At 39.4% G+C, this 17,698-nt stretch overlaps 1 protein-coding gene across 1 annotated transcript in view; it reads right to left on the bottom strand.

The window, feature by feature from the left end:
* The window catches only part of UVSSA (UV-stimulated scaffold protein A), a gene marked incomplete at its 5' end in the record, with an annotated part of 56,067 nt that overhangs the window by 19,514 nt on the left and 18,855 nt on the right, over positions 1–17,698 (bottom strand). Inside the window, one exon of the mRNA XM_009870312.1 lies at positions 12,691–12,817. Within this exon, the coding sequence (XP_009868614.1) occupies positions 12,691–12,817 (127 nt within the window). The remainder of the gene's footprint in view (positions 1–12,690; positions 12,818–17,698) is intronic.

Below are 17,698 nucleotides of genomic sequence, written 5' to 3'. Positions count from 1 at the left end.
TGCTCCTTGATGATTCTCAGCTACCATAGGGGCCCTTCAGAGAATATAAACCAACTTGTTTTAATTCTTGATTTGTTAAGGGGCAGGACCACTGAGAATAGCTGAGTTTCGATTCCTAAATATATCTGCAGATTTATCCAGAGAACTTTTTTTTTTCTGCGCAGATACTAAACAACACATTTTGCCAAGATAAAACATCTAAGTACTGGCAGAAGCAATGAGCATACCCGCAGAATATGCTTAAGGGACAGCAAATGCCTGAGCTGTTCCTGAGGAACAAGCCCGCTGCAAGGCAGCACCAGGCACTGATGTTCAGCACCAGCAGCTCAGTGGTGGGGCAACTTAATTACTTTATACAGCTAGATTAGACAGTCGGCACGGACTGTAATGATGCAATTAGATAGGCTGAGCCGTTAGACAGCACATGCCTCTACCCGCTGAGCTAGAGAAGCAACTCTATTAGCTGGCAGTAGTAACGAGAACTTTTCAGCCAACGACAGCTAAAAATGGAAAGACGTGATCCCTCACACTAATGTAATAGACTACATTTTCCCCATCAGAAAGCTTTTTTATAAAATAAACGATTGAAATGGAAAGTGCTATGCCTCAAAAAAACACCCTAAATCAACACCAAAAAGCCATGGTTTCACAAGACTGAAATTTAAAGCAAATTATTTCAGCCTTGTTATGAAAAGCCACCTGAGCTTATCTGACATGTTTTAGCCAATATTTAAAGGGAGGTTTCCATCTCTTGCCCACTTCTAGACAGCCCTGAAGTTGTATCCAGAAGTACTCTTGCTTTACGGATTTGTTTTGCTAATTGTTAAGCGTATCACAAGATATCAACTAAAAAAGGAAAAGCCACTGTGGTATGGCCTGCCCTCTGAGTGGGAAACTTCAGGACCTGTAACGGCAGACAGCTTTGGCACACAAAATACTTTCATTTCATAGAAAAAACTATTTTTCACACACACACAGAGAAAAATCAGAGCAGCATGCCCTGCCCCTTTCTTTCTACTTTACAGGGTCTTGCAGTAAGTGATCCTAACCTTGATTCATTTGCACCACACGTTCCTGTAACCGAAGGCGTTGCCTGACTCCAGCCATGGGTCCAGTTGCTGAGCTGGCGACCTTCTAGATCCACTCCACAGATACACATGGGCCTAAACTTTCCATGTACCTAGATCAGAAGCTCAGTCCTTACACAGGGAACGACATCTCACTTTCCAAGGCTACAAGCTCAAGTTACTGAGAAGAGTGTTTCGTCAATCCCCTGCTTTAAATTAGTTCCTGGACATCCTCTGCCCAGAGGGAGCCAACTACCCCAATTAAAACTCCACCAAGTTAGAGCCCCTCAGAAGGAGAGGGAAAACACAAGCAGACACCCCGTTGAATCAGGCTTGCCTGCATCTGTTGCCTTTAAATTTTGCTGCATACAGTGAATGATCACTTCAGTCATTCATAGATCTTAAGACTTCAGAGAGGAGCGAGAGTCCCAGAACACTCTCCAGGATGAGGAGTCTTCTAGACCATCTGAGACCCCATGTCTCTCTCTGGTGTGGATTATCCTGGTAATAATGAAGGAAAATATTTTAAGGGCAGGGTGATTCAGGGCAGAGGCCAGTAACAACAACAGTAACAGATGGCTTACTGACCCCTTTCAAAATAAGAGAGGGAAGGAAACAGGATCTGGAGAAGGAAAGATGATGAAAGCGTTCAGAGATACTTCTCCTAACTCTCCTACAACTCAAAACATTCCTTCTGCTTATCCAGTGTATGACAGAGAAATGTAGACCACTTCAATAAGACAGTTGAAGGAAGGCAAGGATATCTGCGACTCGGCTTGTGTGTGACAGTGTTTTCCCATGCCCATAAAGTCACCAGACCCAGCTCTGGCAGGCTGACACATTCCACCTTTTCTTAGAAAAGGCTATGTCAGGGTTGTGTAGATACCCCACAGGAGGGAACACACATCTCAGGGTGGCTATTTCAGTCCTGCCAGTCCTGCAGCTGTCCCAGAAAGACTTCAACAAATACCTAACTGGCCAAACATCTGCAGACAGCAGATGGAAAAGAGCAGTGGGAACAGAGACATTCATCACGGTCTGAAACCAGTGTCAAACCCAGCTCTTCCCCGACTCTCTGTTCCACTCTCTGGAAAATGCCCCCAAACTGAAGCCTATGTTCCTAAGGCAGGGCATCGTGAAAAACACGGCTGCTCGAGCCGTCCAGCACTTCCAGGGAACTGAAGTTAGCATGGACTGTGAAGCAAAGAAGGATCACCCCTTTTTAAATACTTTTGTCCTCAGATTGGAGGTTAGAACCAGCTGTAGACAGACACAGGCCATCTTTCTGTTGGCTGGTGATGCTGCTGTTGCTGCTGAGCATGCCTGGCACTACTTCTTCCTTACTCAGACATGTCCACATCACTAATGAAAGTGATGAACACGCCATACTCACCTTGCCATGGAACTTTCTTTCCCCACAGTCAACAAGGCTTTAAGGAGCATTATCAAAAAGAATCATTTAAAGGGCTAATCTGTGCATTGGAAAAGGATCTCAAAATTAGTAGAAGGACCAGCAATAAGGGAAACGGTAATTAGGCATAAGAGGCTGGAATTAAGCAGAGAAGGATTTAGGCTAAATAGCAGAATAAATGATCTCATGGCATTTATTAGGCTGTGGACTTGCCACTCAAGAAGTATAACGGTGCCTCCACAATTTGTTAAACAGGACTTCAGCAAAATATTAAGGAAACGATCTTGAAGGTACTTATCTGGAAAAGGGGCAGGACAGGACTTAATCTCAGCTCCTGTCAATGGCTAAAAATTCCTTCTCAGGGTGCTTTGTGCCAAAGTGAAACAGAATTAACCAAAAAGATGCTGTTAAAACCACAGTTTGGAGTCATCAGGATTTGGAAGAGTAAACTCCCTTTTATGATAAACAGATCCTTTTGTGTGAACAGGGTCAGCTGAGAAACATATAACAGATGGTGTCTGCAATGTAGAACTGCTGAAACTGGATTTAGCTTTTAAAATTGCTTTTTTTCTCCTTTCTTTTTTGCAAGGACGAGAATATTTTTTCTGAAAAGCACTGTTTAAAGCAACGGTTTTCAGAGCACTTGTAAGCATACTATCTGTAAACTGCCTCAAAGTCAGAAGGCAGCAGGTATGTGTCTCGCCATTTTTCCCCTCTTCAGAAAGAGTATGTGTATATGTATTAGAAATTCTCAGTTTTATTCCATTTTTTTCCTATGATGTCTACAGAAAGCATGATTGCTCCTGCACTACACTGATTTTGTCTGAGGGGGAGAGGATGTGAGCAGCAGAGACAGGCAGTCAGCAACACACAGAAAAGGCAAGAAAGATAAATGGACAATGTGACATTTAGATAGATAAAATCACATCCAAAAGATCAATATAGGAATTCTTCAGAGTTACAAGAACAAAATATTTTCCCATTGATTTCTTTTTTTAAACCATTAACGGGAAAATGGCTGAAGGTAAATACACTATGACATCAGTAACACCACCTCTACTGTGGATTTTTTTTAAAAGATATTTATTTATAAAATCAGCTTTTGCTAACAAGATAAAGACAAGACTCACCACACAGTCCTAGATGAACAGTATCCAATGTTAGGGTGGGGGTTTTTTGTTTTGTTTTTAAGACACAGATGGGATTAAGTGCAGTATTAGAAGTAAAATTCCTCTTATGAATTCTGCTATTCTGTGTATTTTATTTAAGGCAAGCATAGTATCTGGGTTCAAATTGTTGCAACAGTAGCTTTTAGAAAGAATCATAAAAATGTTCAAATCCCCTTTTTTGTTTAAATTGACCAAATGGCACCTATTTGCCTGAAGCAATAAAATAGACCGTGTTCACAAGATAAATCGATAGAAGGAAAGAGAGAGGCTGTGGTTTCAGCTGAAGTTAGGCTGCTGAATGCTGACATTATTGATTTTAGCTAGTTCAGCTGGCCTTGTAATTAAAATGTAAATTTGAGAAAGAGATTATGTCCTGACAGAAATGGTGGGATTAGGGGGAGATAAAAGCCCGTCAGTGAAAATTCAGAGAAAGAGCAAGCACAGGTTTCCTCAGCTGTGTGGATTTAGAAGAAATCTAGCTACTTCAGATTCACTTAAGTTTAATTGAAAAAACGGAGATAGAATATAAACAAGTATTACAGACTTCAACTTTCCTGGAAAAATACAATAATTTCTGTTTCCCATTTGTTGAATCTTAGTCAAGCTGAATGTATGCGATTTATATTAACACAGACACTCTCCAAGACTGCCAGGAAAATCCAGCAGTTCAGGTACAACATTCCCCCACTTACCCTCTGGTGTGAACAAAACCTGCACGCATTTCACTCGGGAAGCACAATAAGCTTTCCTGCTAAGTGAAGAGAACTTTGCAAATCTTATTTCATCTGGATTTGCAGACCAGAGGGTTCAACTCAGTGTTTGGGGCATCACTTCCAAACAGCTCCAGTGTTTCAGGACCAGTTCTGCTCCGTCCCTCCATACACGGAGGCAGGTGTGAACAAAATTAACATGGGTGGGCATAGGGCAGGAGGATTTCGTGATCTCTGAAGGTTCTGGTACTCTGCTAGAGATGGAGATGTGATTTATATGTCATCCCTGCCAGATATCTGATCTTCATGAAAGGAATATTCAGGTGTGGCTGTTTTTATTAGGATCAAATTTAATCTCCCTCTACCTAAAAAAAAATATATATAAAAGTCAGTCTCTTCTCTTGTTGGTATCACTTCATCCCCATGGAACTCCAAAACGAGTTAAAAAATAATTAAAATATCTGTCGTGAACAAAACCTCAGAAGTATTCATACCTGTGTAACACTGAATAAAACAACATTTATTGTGGTAGAAAACGACCACTTTTAGATAGACAGAGTTTCTTATCTTACCCGTGACTACCACTAGACAAATTGCTGTCTGCAGCTGCTGGGGAGGATGCTGCAACGCCAGAGGTGGCTTTAAGCAAATACTCTCACAACACACATAAGACGTGTGCCAGAAACTGATCACACGGGCAACTGCACATGTTAATATTTCTGTATTAATTACACTACTTTTAAAAAGTTGTCAGGGGCTCTTTTATAATCAGAGGTTTTAAACAACCAAAAAAGATGCCCTCAGTGCCTTTGAATGCAGCTCTGCTCATTTACATTTATCTAAAATTCCACAATTCTACTTTGGAAATTCAAATTAAAGAAAAAAAGACAGTGACTATGTTAGTTAACTAGAAGAGTTCATTAACACTATGATACTTGGCTTACTGGAATTACATAACATGTTAATTTGTTATAATCTTAATTCTCGATAATTAACCCTATTCATTGTTGTTTGACCATCATAGCTAAGAATAAATCAAAGAAACAGAGTTTACATTAAAAACCTTTGTACACCTTACACCTCGATATTTTAAACTCCTTGCTTATTGTTTTACAGTCCCTGGCCATAGCAAAATTCCCATTAGTTATACTACTGGAGCAGAACACTTGCAAGTATAATCAGTATCCTGTGCAGTGACTATTAATTACTAAGAATTTTAGTAGGAATCAAATACATCCCATGTCCTGCCAGATTTTCTGGGAACTTTATTTACATAGAAGGACTTTGCCTGAGAGTAATGAAGGGTTTGCATCAGCGGCTGATTAGGATGCATCAGAAGAAATATCTACAATCAATGTTTTTACATGGATGTAGAAGCATTTTATTGAAAGTGCTAATTGTATTTTTTCAGAAATGTGCAAGTTACCTTCATTCCCAATACTCCGTTGTAATAAATTTTACTCAATTATTGTCCTAAGTGTACCTATATGGAACACGTTTGTCCATATACATACAATGAGGCAATCCCACCTGTAAACATGTAATTAAATATTTCTACTGTTTTATATGCTAAGAAAAATTGAGACCACCCAACGCATATTTGCTTACAGTGGTTCAGGACTGGGGTCGTAACTGTAATACTGAATATCTGTATATCTGTTAAACATTCATGGTAAATCAATGCATTCTATTCCAATCATGTAATAACCATGTCTGGTTGGTTTTGGGGTGGGATTTTTTTTAGGATTTATAGTAATATTAATCTTACTTGAAAACCTAGACTTAAGAAAAACAACTGTGTTAACTGCATTTTCCAAATCTGGGAAAAAGGAACGCAAATTTCACAGGACAGTGAAAGATAAGTATGTCATTCTGCCTGTCCTTCCTCTTGCCAAACCTGACTTGTTCTTTCCCCTTTAAAAATGTCAATATCCACAAGTCCTTATTTAGCCAGATAGTGCAATTCTAAGTGTCTGAAACCCAGTTCCTGAAAACTGTGCTTCATACACTGAAGGGTTATTTTTTGCTGTGATCTTCATTGAGATATTTCTCTATGCAAAATTGTTCTCCGTGTTCTTCACATGCAGGAAGAATTAACTCAGGAAGTTCCTGAGGTATGGAGGCAAGACATATCAAACCAGACTAAAAAGCTACTAAGCTTTTAAAGCAGAACCCAGCTAAACTGAGAAATCATTGTAGCAAGGAAAGAAAAAGCTCAGGTATCATTTTTAATTTCCATTTAGCCAGCACATGTGTGTCTATTGAGCGAGCCAACAGTCAGTAGAACATCAGCAATCTCATTCTCAAATAATAATAATGTCATCAAAACCATTTGTTTTTACTACAACTAGGGTAGGGCACCAGAAAATCGTAGAATATGTTGGGCTGGAAGGGACCTTTAAAGGTCATCTGGTCCAATCCCCTGCAGTGAGCAGGGACATCTTCAACTACATCAGGTTGCTCAGAGCCCCATGAAGATGCCATGATAATCTCCCTCCTGTGGAAGTTCACTTTTACTAAACTAGTTTTTACTAAAACTACTTCTAGTGAGTTTTTCAAATATGCCTACCACTGGGAACCCCCAATCAATCCTAGTAAGAGAAAACTAAAAGTGTTTTCCTAAAAGACCAATAAGCACTGAAAAGAATTCTTCCACTGAGTATTTCAGAGATGTTTAAATTATATAATTCAGGATGTAAACTCAACACTTAGGATTTGTGCTTTTTCCCCTCATGACTTTCATGTGTACTCTGACAAAACTAAAACAGACTAGAGGAACACCTAACTGTAAAATCAACTATATCTGTTAAGATACTTCTATGGAGGAAAAAAGATCAGTACAAGAGCGATCATCTCTCCACAGCTCAAAATAAGTGGTTTCTATTTCACCTTATCAACGCTTGCATACATGCTCTTTTTGCCACGTCTAGCTCTAAAGCCATTACATAAACCAGCAAAACAGCCTTTTTATGGGAGAAACTTCATTTAGATGTAGGATAAAAGAGCATATTGCTATTGTACACAGTAACTAAAACCACTGTTTTCCTACTTCCTCTGTCAAAAACGAAGGACCTAAATAGAGCTAAGAGTCAGCAGAGTGAATCTACCCGACAATACATGGCCTTAGATAACATGTAAGGCTTCAAATTCAGTGCTGCTCTTGCATGGGACAGATAGGACATCAGTATCCGACCACACAAACAAAAACATTTAGAAAATGTTTCTGAAATGCATTTAGAATCTTTTCTGTAGGGAATAAAAGAATCAGATCTTATTAAATTAGTAATTAATTCTCCTATTCTTCTTAAATCCATAATGATTCTATTATATTCCACATTTCCAGGGCAGATTTGCTTTTAATCACTCTGTCCTCTCCATGTCTTGGTGGATGTCAAACAAGATAATACAACTTCTAAAAGCAATATGCTTGGAAGTCTGCTTCTTAGGTACAGATTAGAGTATACTTAGTCAATAAAAATGTGCAATTTTCTGAATAAATGCCCCAAAGTGCATGACACCATCAGATTAGGAAAGGCAGTGTGGGGACATCTAACGCACAAAGGCACATCACACTGTGATGAGAAGAGAGAAGAACTTCTGAAATGGATTGAATAAGCCCTTGGGATTTTAGAACTGGAGCTTTGACCCTGATATGAAAGAAATCCCAAGCAGGCTTTAAGATGCAGCATGAAGTAGCTATCAGGGACCTAAAAACATTTTTGCTTAAGGCTCAAATACAAGTGAAATAATCTGATTACTCAGATTCGAAATAATTGTTTGTGTTCTTGACTGTACAGTCATTTCTCACATAATTCTGGATAAGGATGAAACTTGATAACTGGTAGACTGCTTCCATGCTAATAATATTCCCAAGTCAGACGGTTTCCTCATGCCACCACCTGTAAAAAGGCAACAGCACTTGCTTGTACCTCACACGAGTATCGTGTAAATAAGTTCACGACGGCATGTGCTGAGCCCTTGGACAAGAACTATGAATTGAGAAAACCCATTAGGAGACAACTGTTGCCGAAGGAGGGTGCTCTGAACTAGATTGAGAGTTGTTCCATTTTTACAGGGAAACGCAAATCGCTCGGAAGAAATCACTTCCCAGGCAGTGCAGAGCTCAGCTGCAAGCTCTGTGAGGACCACCAAGGGCAGGAGGGAATCTTTTATCCCGGCTTCAGCAGCAAATTCTGTCTATGGCGCAAGACCGATGTCAGAAGCTGCGCAGTTCCACCCCGACCCGATCCACCTTACGCCGGCTTAAAGCCAACGCGACAGACAGTTGGCTGGCAAAGACCAAAATGTGGGAAATCTCAAGGGGAAGTGAGATTTTTCTCTTTCCCTGAAGTTTTCTTTTAGGTGAATAATGCCTCCATTTTTAAGGAGTTGGCAATACCAGCCATACAAAGGCAATGGATGCAAGCAACGTCCGTGCAGAGCGCTGAGAACCGGAGTAACCCTATGAAAACGATTTTCCCACCGCTTTGTCTTTTTCAGCCCCACACTCCTCTTCAGCAACAGAATCTATTTAAAACAGCTCTGTGGTACCACAGGATGGCTGGTCTCTTGTCTGCTGCAGACATCAGGTGCAAGTGTAAATAAGGATTATACAAATGGGAGGTCATTAAAAGTCTGGTAATGCTAATTTGGCATGACACCCCTAATGGGTTATATCTTCACACTTCAGTTATCTAATCACCTAAATTCTTTTAACAAATTTACATTTCATCTTATACAAGGAGATTCAAATTGACTTGTTTAATTCTCCCTCCATCCAAACTGCACCCATGCTCAGCTCCTCTTATACATTATATATCATCAATTTTGAGATCATCATCAACTGCATATACACACAGATGATAGAGCTGCCCATCTACATATTTATGCATTCAAAACTTCCCTTGCCTCTAATTATCTTCCCATTTTTCACAAACTTTTCAGATCTCAGGAGAACCACAAATACTCCTCATCAGAAAAAGCATCTCAGCTTGAAATTCACCTTGTTGGTAGGATACTTCCAATTTCCTAAGAGAAGTGAAAGGGAATAAAAGTGACTTTTAAGTTAATAACTTACATGTCACGTTTGAATCCATTCCCACAGTCACGTTTTACAATGTTGTCTTCCTTAAACAGTGAACTAAACGTATAAAAAAGCCCTAATCTGAGGAACTGTTCACTTTCCCTAGATTGTTCAGGAAAAGTGACAACAAAAGGAAAAAAGCATTAAACTCTTCACATGTACGTAATACTGAGATTTGATGTTACATTGAAGGTTTAACATCCCAGTTAGAACATCCCACTTGCACAGACTTATTTTCTTAGCTCGGAGTCCTCATGAGCTAAACACAAACTAAAGAAACGTAGCAAAAATCCACCTGGATTACATTAATAGAAAGCTGAAGTCACTGCTACAGTAACTGCACTTGCACATGGAATCATTCGTAATTAGAGAGGTGGCTGCCTAATACAGCCAACTCTTGATGACAACATGCTACTATGAAATCAGTATATACTTGTGTATTTTACTCTGATAACCGGCTTGCCTAAATGTACCAAAGGCACACTTATTTTGGTTTTGTGTATGAAAAATACATGCAGAACAGAATCCAGAGGAGCAAATATACTTCTCCACTTTCTTTATGTTGACCTAAAGTAACTACACGGAAGTCAGGTGATTTATGCAATACTTATATAGCAGCTTCTGAAACAGATTTCAAACTAGTAAGTGGCCAGTTGGTGCAAGAAAGCACTTACGGACTCAAAGACAGAAGAAATCACACGCTTAAAACACACCTGAATACTTTTCTGGAATTCTGAACTCTTTTCAGAGTCTTTCCTAAACGGAGAGTTTCCATAATAACTTTAAACAGCAGCAAGAAAAGCTGAATGACTTCAGGAACACTGAGAACAGCTCATTTCTTTCAAAATGCTATTTCAGACAAACACATCAGATAAAGAACAGCCAAGTGTGACCATTAGCTCCTACATAACTACATGTATACAAAACAAGGGGCTTTGTTTTCCGATTGATTGGCTTCTTCACTATAATATATTTTCCTATCACCAATAGTTTAAACACAAATTGAGAATTTCTTAATCCATTTTATATAGATTTTTAAAATATCCTTGAGTAGATAGTAGGCTTGTTTTTTATCTTCTTCCGTAAGGAGGAATTCAAATAACAGCAAAGTACTGTGTTATGGTTATACAGAGGGTGGTAAGATGCTTTATTTTTTAAAAATATGTCCCTGTAAGGAAGAGAGGGAAGGAACGGGAGAGAGGGAAGAGACGAGCACATTTCAGTTCCACTGGAAGGTGACAAGTATAAACAGAATTTTCACGTTAGGATTCATCAGGCTGCTGTTAAAGATAAGAAGACCAAGTTCCAGTGCCTGGAATTAATACAATACCAGTTTTAGCACAAGGAATACTGCCAAAGGAAGAAAAAAACATCAAAGAGTCATAGGTGTGCTAATAAATAACCTCATTACTGCTCATTCATTTACTACCACTACCAATGTTTCTGGACTCTTTCATTAGCCACATATACATAAGAAGCTTTTCACAACAGTCTGGAAGGCCGCTACCCCTCTCTTCCACTACATCCCTTTTTTGAAAGTCCCACTGTTAGCAATAATTTACTGATATTTATTGCAAGACTGAGGTAATTGGGATAGCCAATGTATATTGACATAACATTTTTTTCCATTAACAAAAAAATGAAAAGCTTCCCAGCACCCGAGTTTGCATCTTACAGCCCTTCACCACTGTTCCATGTTCTCATCTAAAACATATCCACCTCCAATTTCACTATCCCAGTACTCCCAGTTCCACTTCACCATCCCCAACTCTTGCTTGGACAAAGTAAGTACCTACAGACTGTTTCAAGCAACACGTATGCTAAGAGTCACGCCAAACCACATCGCAGCTACCTGCTCCCCAGGGCACTAGTCTAATCTCAATCCTCTACATAGTTGCTGATCTCCACATTTTTTTAAAGGCACGGAGACATCTACCTCCTTCAAACAAACTGGAGCCAGCCAGTTGGACTTGCTGCAAGTCCTCAGAGTGGGGAACACAGATACACAGCTAATCAATGCCAGCCTTACTCCCCAGGGTGTCCTGCTAGGTTAAGAGTGGGCTAAGGCACGAGCAGGACTCCACGTCTGGAGACGTCCTTGAGCTGAACCCAGGCACTACAGGTTATCATTACTGATCAGCTTTCGCTGTCCATAGCCAAATTTGATGGCAGAAGACTGTAAAAAAAGTCACTCGAGGTACATCAGGTTGGGTTCATGCAGGCACGCTCCCTTGCTTCAGCAAAAAGAATCAATTGGCTTATACAGGTAATACCTGCAGCTTGACCGTTATGATGGAAATCACAGATATGTTAAAAATGAGCACAAATACGATTGAAAAAGGGTGGCACCAGTCTTACACAAATACTCATGGAGAAATGCAGGAGCAAGAAACTTATTACAATACCGAGGTTTTTAGCTCGTGTGATGGCAGCTACCCTCTCCTCTACAACGTACTGAAATCTTCTGAATCTTAAAATACACAAGGCTACACAGACAAAGCTGCAGACAATAAACTAGGTGTACAAAGGACAAGGAGTACTGCATGGAAATGCAATTACTTAAGATGAACTCTCCTCAGTAACTCCCTCTCAATTTCACAAAGAACACGTTATAAGTATGTTTCTACCTAAAAACAATATATGATTAGAAAACATTAAAAGAAGAAAGACTGTATTTTGCCACCTGGTATTTGCTCAGTGGCTATAATTCTGCACTTGCAGGCAGAGTTTCACTTAACATCTCATGACAGCAACACCCAAACAAAACAAAAATCAAAGAAGCCCACCTTCTTTCTGAGCTGTAGGTTGGCTACCCCATGGGAGGAAGTGGCTGCACGTCTCCAACTACTGTTAATGTGGACAACAGCAAAAAACCTTAACCCATCTCACCCAATTGTTCCTGGTATTTCTAATATCCAGGCTCATTTACACCTTTACTTTGCAATCCCTTCGCTCCCAGTAAATTTGTGTTTAGCACACTTACAAGCATACGCGGTACCGCTTCTGGCTCTAAACTACAGCGGAACAGGATGGAATGAAATAAGCTTCTTGTCTCACTTGCTTGTGCTCCTACAAAGTATTTGTTTATCTAGAGCCAGTCGCTGCTCCCGTATCTATGTAATGACTTCCTCACAGCAGCCAGAGATTACCCACACCGCTGATCACTTTATTACTTCAGAATGGCTGTTTATTTACTTTAGTGCAGCAGGAACACGCAGGGATAAAGCTTGCAGCAGCTGGGAAAACTCACCATATTCCTTACGCAGGTGGTCTGGAATGTGGGGCTCATAACCTTCCTTCTCGGGGACCTCCACAAATTCATCTTCGTCGTCGTCGTCGTCATCATCATCATCATCATCATCATCCACATCTTTCATCTACAGAGATATTTTTGTTGGTTTCAAAAGCCGCTTTTCATTTCCCTCCGCACTGAAAATATTTCGCAGACATCTTGATAGCCCTACTGAGACTGCTCTATGTCAAAAGCGTTCCCCTAATTATATATTTAATCTTTAGATAAAGATTAGGCCTTTGCTTAACATTTTATCTCTAAAGCCATACTCTATCCTAAGGGCTTCTTTAAAGTCCCTTTTATCCATTCGAACACATGCAGTTGGCGAAGTCTGAGGAAGTGAGAAGATATAAAATAAGTCCAAAAAAAAAAATCTTAAAACAATATCAAGATTTTAACTTAATAAGAAAATTATAGCCTTATCTATTCTCTGGTTGATTTTACTCATTTAGCTGCACCCATGTCTGTGGCATGTTAAATAGTATCACCAATTGTTTAAAGGCAGGCAAACAGGAGGGGAAGCTGTGGGACTGCCAAGCTAATACTGACCAAAGAATGAATATTCAGATCTGTATACTACAGATCTGTTTCACCATGTTTCTTCACAACAGCACCAAAAATAATTTGAAGCATTCTTTTCTTAACTAATTTGGTGCACTCTAACCACTCACACCATCGAACTGCACATACTACCTTGGTCAAGACCAACAAAATGCAATTTTTAAAATGTGCACTTGGTCCGTATAGCAGTCTGAAATTGGGTATCTACGACGCGATGAATAATAAAAATGGAGTACCTACCAAGTAACCAGGGTAATTCATTCATGTAAGTGGCTTCCTATACACCTTTTCATGAGCTACTACCACGTATGTGCCAGCAAGTCTACTTTTTATTTTCCTAAGCTTGTTCCATGCCTGAAAATGAATTTTTCTTCTATACTCCACATAAGCTAAAAGAACCTGTGCCACCTCTGAAATGGCCTACACTATCAGAACTTTAAAACAGTAAATGCCAACTATGGTAAAAAGGCAGCAATGATGGAGATTTTATGCTTTCTTTCCTTTGCTCACCTTTGGAGTCACCTAATTCTTGAAAACAACATAATTAGTGCATTAATGTTCATGTGTCATACACTTCTACAAGTCTAGGAAATAGTAAGGGTATCCACTAAAGTCCAGCGCATCACAGGCCATCTGTTTTTTCAACTTCACCCCAGTAGCCAAAACAACAGATATGGAAAGGGATCATTTTTACTATTTTCAGCCACATTCTTTACTTCTCTTGCTGCACCTGACTTACATTGATATTCATATCAAGCGCTCATTGCTACAAGCACTGGAGGATACTGCAGGTTTTGCCTGCAGCAGAATTTTCCCAATTTAATTCACTCCTCTAATCGTGTGTCACAGCTGCACAGCTGAGTTCCTTTAAATCATACATATACTCTGAAGCCAAAAAACCTAGAAACCTATCTTGGTTTATTGAATGCAGTTAAAAACATAAAATAAATAATTATTTTAAATTAGCATTTCTTTTTGGTCAGTATTATTAGTTCACTCCAGTTTACAAGTCTCTAAAAAAAAATCATTACACTTATTGATATACTTTAACATATAATGAATGGATAGTGCAAGTTAGAAGTAAATTCTTCCCTTAGTTTAAAAAAAAGACTCTAAGAAAGTTGAAGTTCCAATAATAATAATAATAAAATTACTGTCCTGAAGAACAGAGTAGATTTACTACTTCATCCTTACCAGAGTACACCTAATTAGTCTCCATTTAAAAATCAAGTCCCAACATAATCTTGCACAAAAGCACCCCAGTGCCGAAGACAGGTAATGACCACAAGCCAAATTACTGCTACCTCAGATGCCAACCCTCAGGCTGCAGGATCTTGCACCCTAGTTTACTTTTTGTTTCCCACAGCAATCCTTTTTCCTCATCAAAAGGAAAGAAGCAATCCAGGCCCTACTCAGCACGGCCAAGACAGATACGTGCAGCAGGAACCAAACCAGAGAGTATGAATGCAAAGAAAGGGTCAAATATTCCACCACTAATCACAACCTTGCAGAGGCACTAAACACGAAAGAACATCTGTGTTAAGCTGCAATTTTTAGAAGACCTTCCCAATGGCCTTTAGAAAGAAAACAGGGGACATAGATCTGTTGGAACGAGTTCAGAGGAGGCCACAAAGATGATCCAGGGGATGGAGCAGCTCTGCTATGAGGACAGGGTGAGGGAGCTGAGATTGTTCAGTCTGGAAGAGAGAAGACTCCGGGGGGACCTAATAGCTGCCTTCCAGTACCTGAAGGGAACCCACAAGAAGGCTGAGGAAGGACTTGTTACAAAAGTGTCCATCGCCAGGACAAGGGGAAATGGATTTAAGTTAAAGGAAACTAGATTTAGGTTGGATCTTAGGATGAAATTCTTCAGTCAAAGGGTGGCAAGACTCTGGAGTAGATTGCCCAGAGATGTCTGGAACATCTCCCTAGAGACATTCAAGGCCAGGTTGGATGAGGCCTTGGGCACCCTGGGCTAGTTTAGGGCACTGCTGCCCATGGCAGGGAGGGTGGATTAGATGATCTCTAAGGTCCCTTCTAACCTGAGACATTCTACGATTCTATGAAAAAAATCTGCAGCTTTTGTACTCCACACAACAGAAGAAAGCTAAAGACTGACAAGAAACTAGTTTGCATTTTGGTTTTAGAATTCTGCTCTTCTTGTCATCCCCTTTTTACCTGTTAGGGGCAATTTAGTAAGTTCGAAAAAAAAAAAAACCAAACACCTACTCCTATTTCTTCATGTAAAAGCAAGGCAACATCATATTTCCCATACTCATGTTCCACTTCTGATTTAGCTATGAAAAATTATTTCATTGGGCTAAATCTTGTCCTGGATGATCTTAGCCTACACCTTGGTGCCACAGAGTAAAAAACTGACTACCTTTCACATTATAAAACAGAGAAAGCAAATTCAGTGTATTTCAATAGTTTTTACTCAGAAGTAGTCTGTAAACAAAAAAATAGCAACAGGTTTAGGGACTTGAGAAACAATGTGAAACTAGTAAGAGAAAGAAAATTCAGTTCAGACTGATCATCTAATTTAAATCACCAGATTATACCTAAAATATCAGTGGCCATACTACAAGTACTCATGTACGTGTTGCATCTGAGAGGACTAGAAAGAACGCAGAAGTGTACTATCTTTAATTGAAATTTCTCCCAATTTGTTCACATGTCGCTGGAGGTACATAGTTCCCTGTACATTAATATAGCAAAATCCAGGGGCCTTCACCGACCCTCAACTTGAAAACTCCATTAGAAGCAACTTTGCTGTATTACCTGCAGGGTCTAAAACTTGAAAGCACATGAAAAGCCTGATGGAGAAAAGGCATAATCAGATGCAAATTCACTTTGTTTAGGTACAATCCATGAACTGTGCATTCAAGTACTATAGAAAACATTAATCATAGCAAACTGTAATTTTTGTTATCAGTCTAACACTAATCAAAAGGGAAACCTGTCACTACCGCTGACCTGTGAAACGTCCCAATTATACTCTTCGGAAATGACAGGAGCACTTAACTTCCTCACTGAGTAAATGACGACGATCAATCAAGTTTGAATAACAATGAGCCACGGAGCTGAAAATTATTTTTTGTATAGAATCTACCCAGGAATTTATGAAAGGTGAAAAGCAACCCAAGGTTTTAGGGGCATTATGGCTTTCAGCTAGTGCAAAGCATATCAAACACTAAACAGAATTTATGTGTTTTAATTTTCTAAAAGGTAGATGTGGACTTGGTGCTACAATGCATAACATATAATGCCAGATTTTAAATATGAGGGTCATTTTCATAAAATATTATGCTTATTGTTCACACCCTTCAATTTCCCTGGGGTCTTCTATTAAATTTAGATTTCCTGTAAAAAAAATTAACTGCTTAGCTAACTATAAGGAATTAAGTCCCCTTATCCCTTCAAACAGACAAAGTCTTTATTCTGATATCATCTTTAACAAGATAAATAAGTTATCTTTTTACTTTAAAACGTTAAAGTCATCCCTGGTGGAAATTCAAGAAGTTGTACAGTAGTAGCAGGTGGTTACATCTCAATATACTTCATTCCAGTCACACTTCACCAGAACCATCCATTTATGTTGTTTTGTTCCATTCCCTTTCTATAGAAAGGAGGAAAGCTCATGGGCAATGTTATTAGTCAGAAAAGAATATTTTTTTTTGGTAACTTCACTTTTCAAACATGAAGACCGCTCCAAAGCAAGCCCTACAGGTGCAGTATGAAAGTTCAGCCATCCATTTTCTACTTTTCCACTACAGGTAAACTTTTACAGTGAACTGAAAAAAAAAAACCACAACCCTAAAATCAACCTCAATTAAATCAGAGGAAATAAATATTTAAAGACAAGATTTTGAGTGGCAGAATTAGTAAATTACAATTGTTTAGGAATGAGTGGTTAGGTACTTGCAAAAAAAGAAAAACGAGACTGTGATAAAAACAAGTACTATGCCATTCCTAGTGTGCCATATCTGAAGGGAAGGATAAGCCTCAGTAAAAAATACTACAACGTAAAGTGCTTCTTGTAGAGCCCAGAATCAAATAACTCTAAGATAAGGAGTCACACAACTGCTTGTTTCTCAATAACCTGTCAGAGAACGTGAGGAAAAAAGGTGCCATTCTCATTAGCAGGGAAAGCCACTGATGCAGCTGCAGCCCTAGAAGAGGCGAGGGGTGAGCCCCCGCTCCCTGTCGCTGGCCGATGGCCCCTGTGGAGGGAGGCCAAAGAGACTTCAGGCATCAGAGGCTACTTGCACCATCGCTGCTCCTCAAGTTGCATGGAGAAGGGAAGATCTTCTGCTCAAGTGTCAATCTGCTCTGTAACGCTGCCTGTTATTTACTTATTCATTCATCTAAATTATTATTCATTCATCTAAATGAATTGTGCTTT

The sequence above is a fragment of the Apaloderma vittatum genome, unplaced genomic scaffold (assembly GCF_000703405.1).
Source record: "Apaloderma vittatum isolate BGI_N311 unplaced genomic scaffold, ASM70340v1 scaffold5055, whole genome shotgun sequence".
Taxonomy (NCBI): Eukaryota; Metazoa; Chordata; class Aves; order Trogoniformes; family Trogonidae; genus Apaloderma; species Apaloderma vittatum.
The sequence above is the reverse complement of the archived record's forward strand: the minus strand, read 5'-3'. Positions and strand labels throughout refer to the sequence as shown.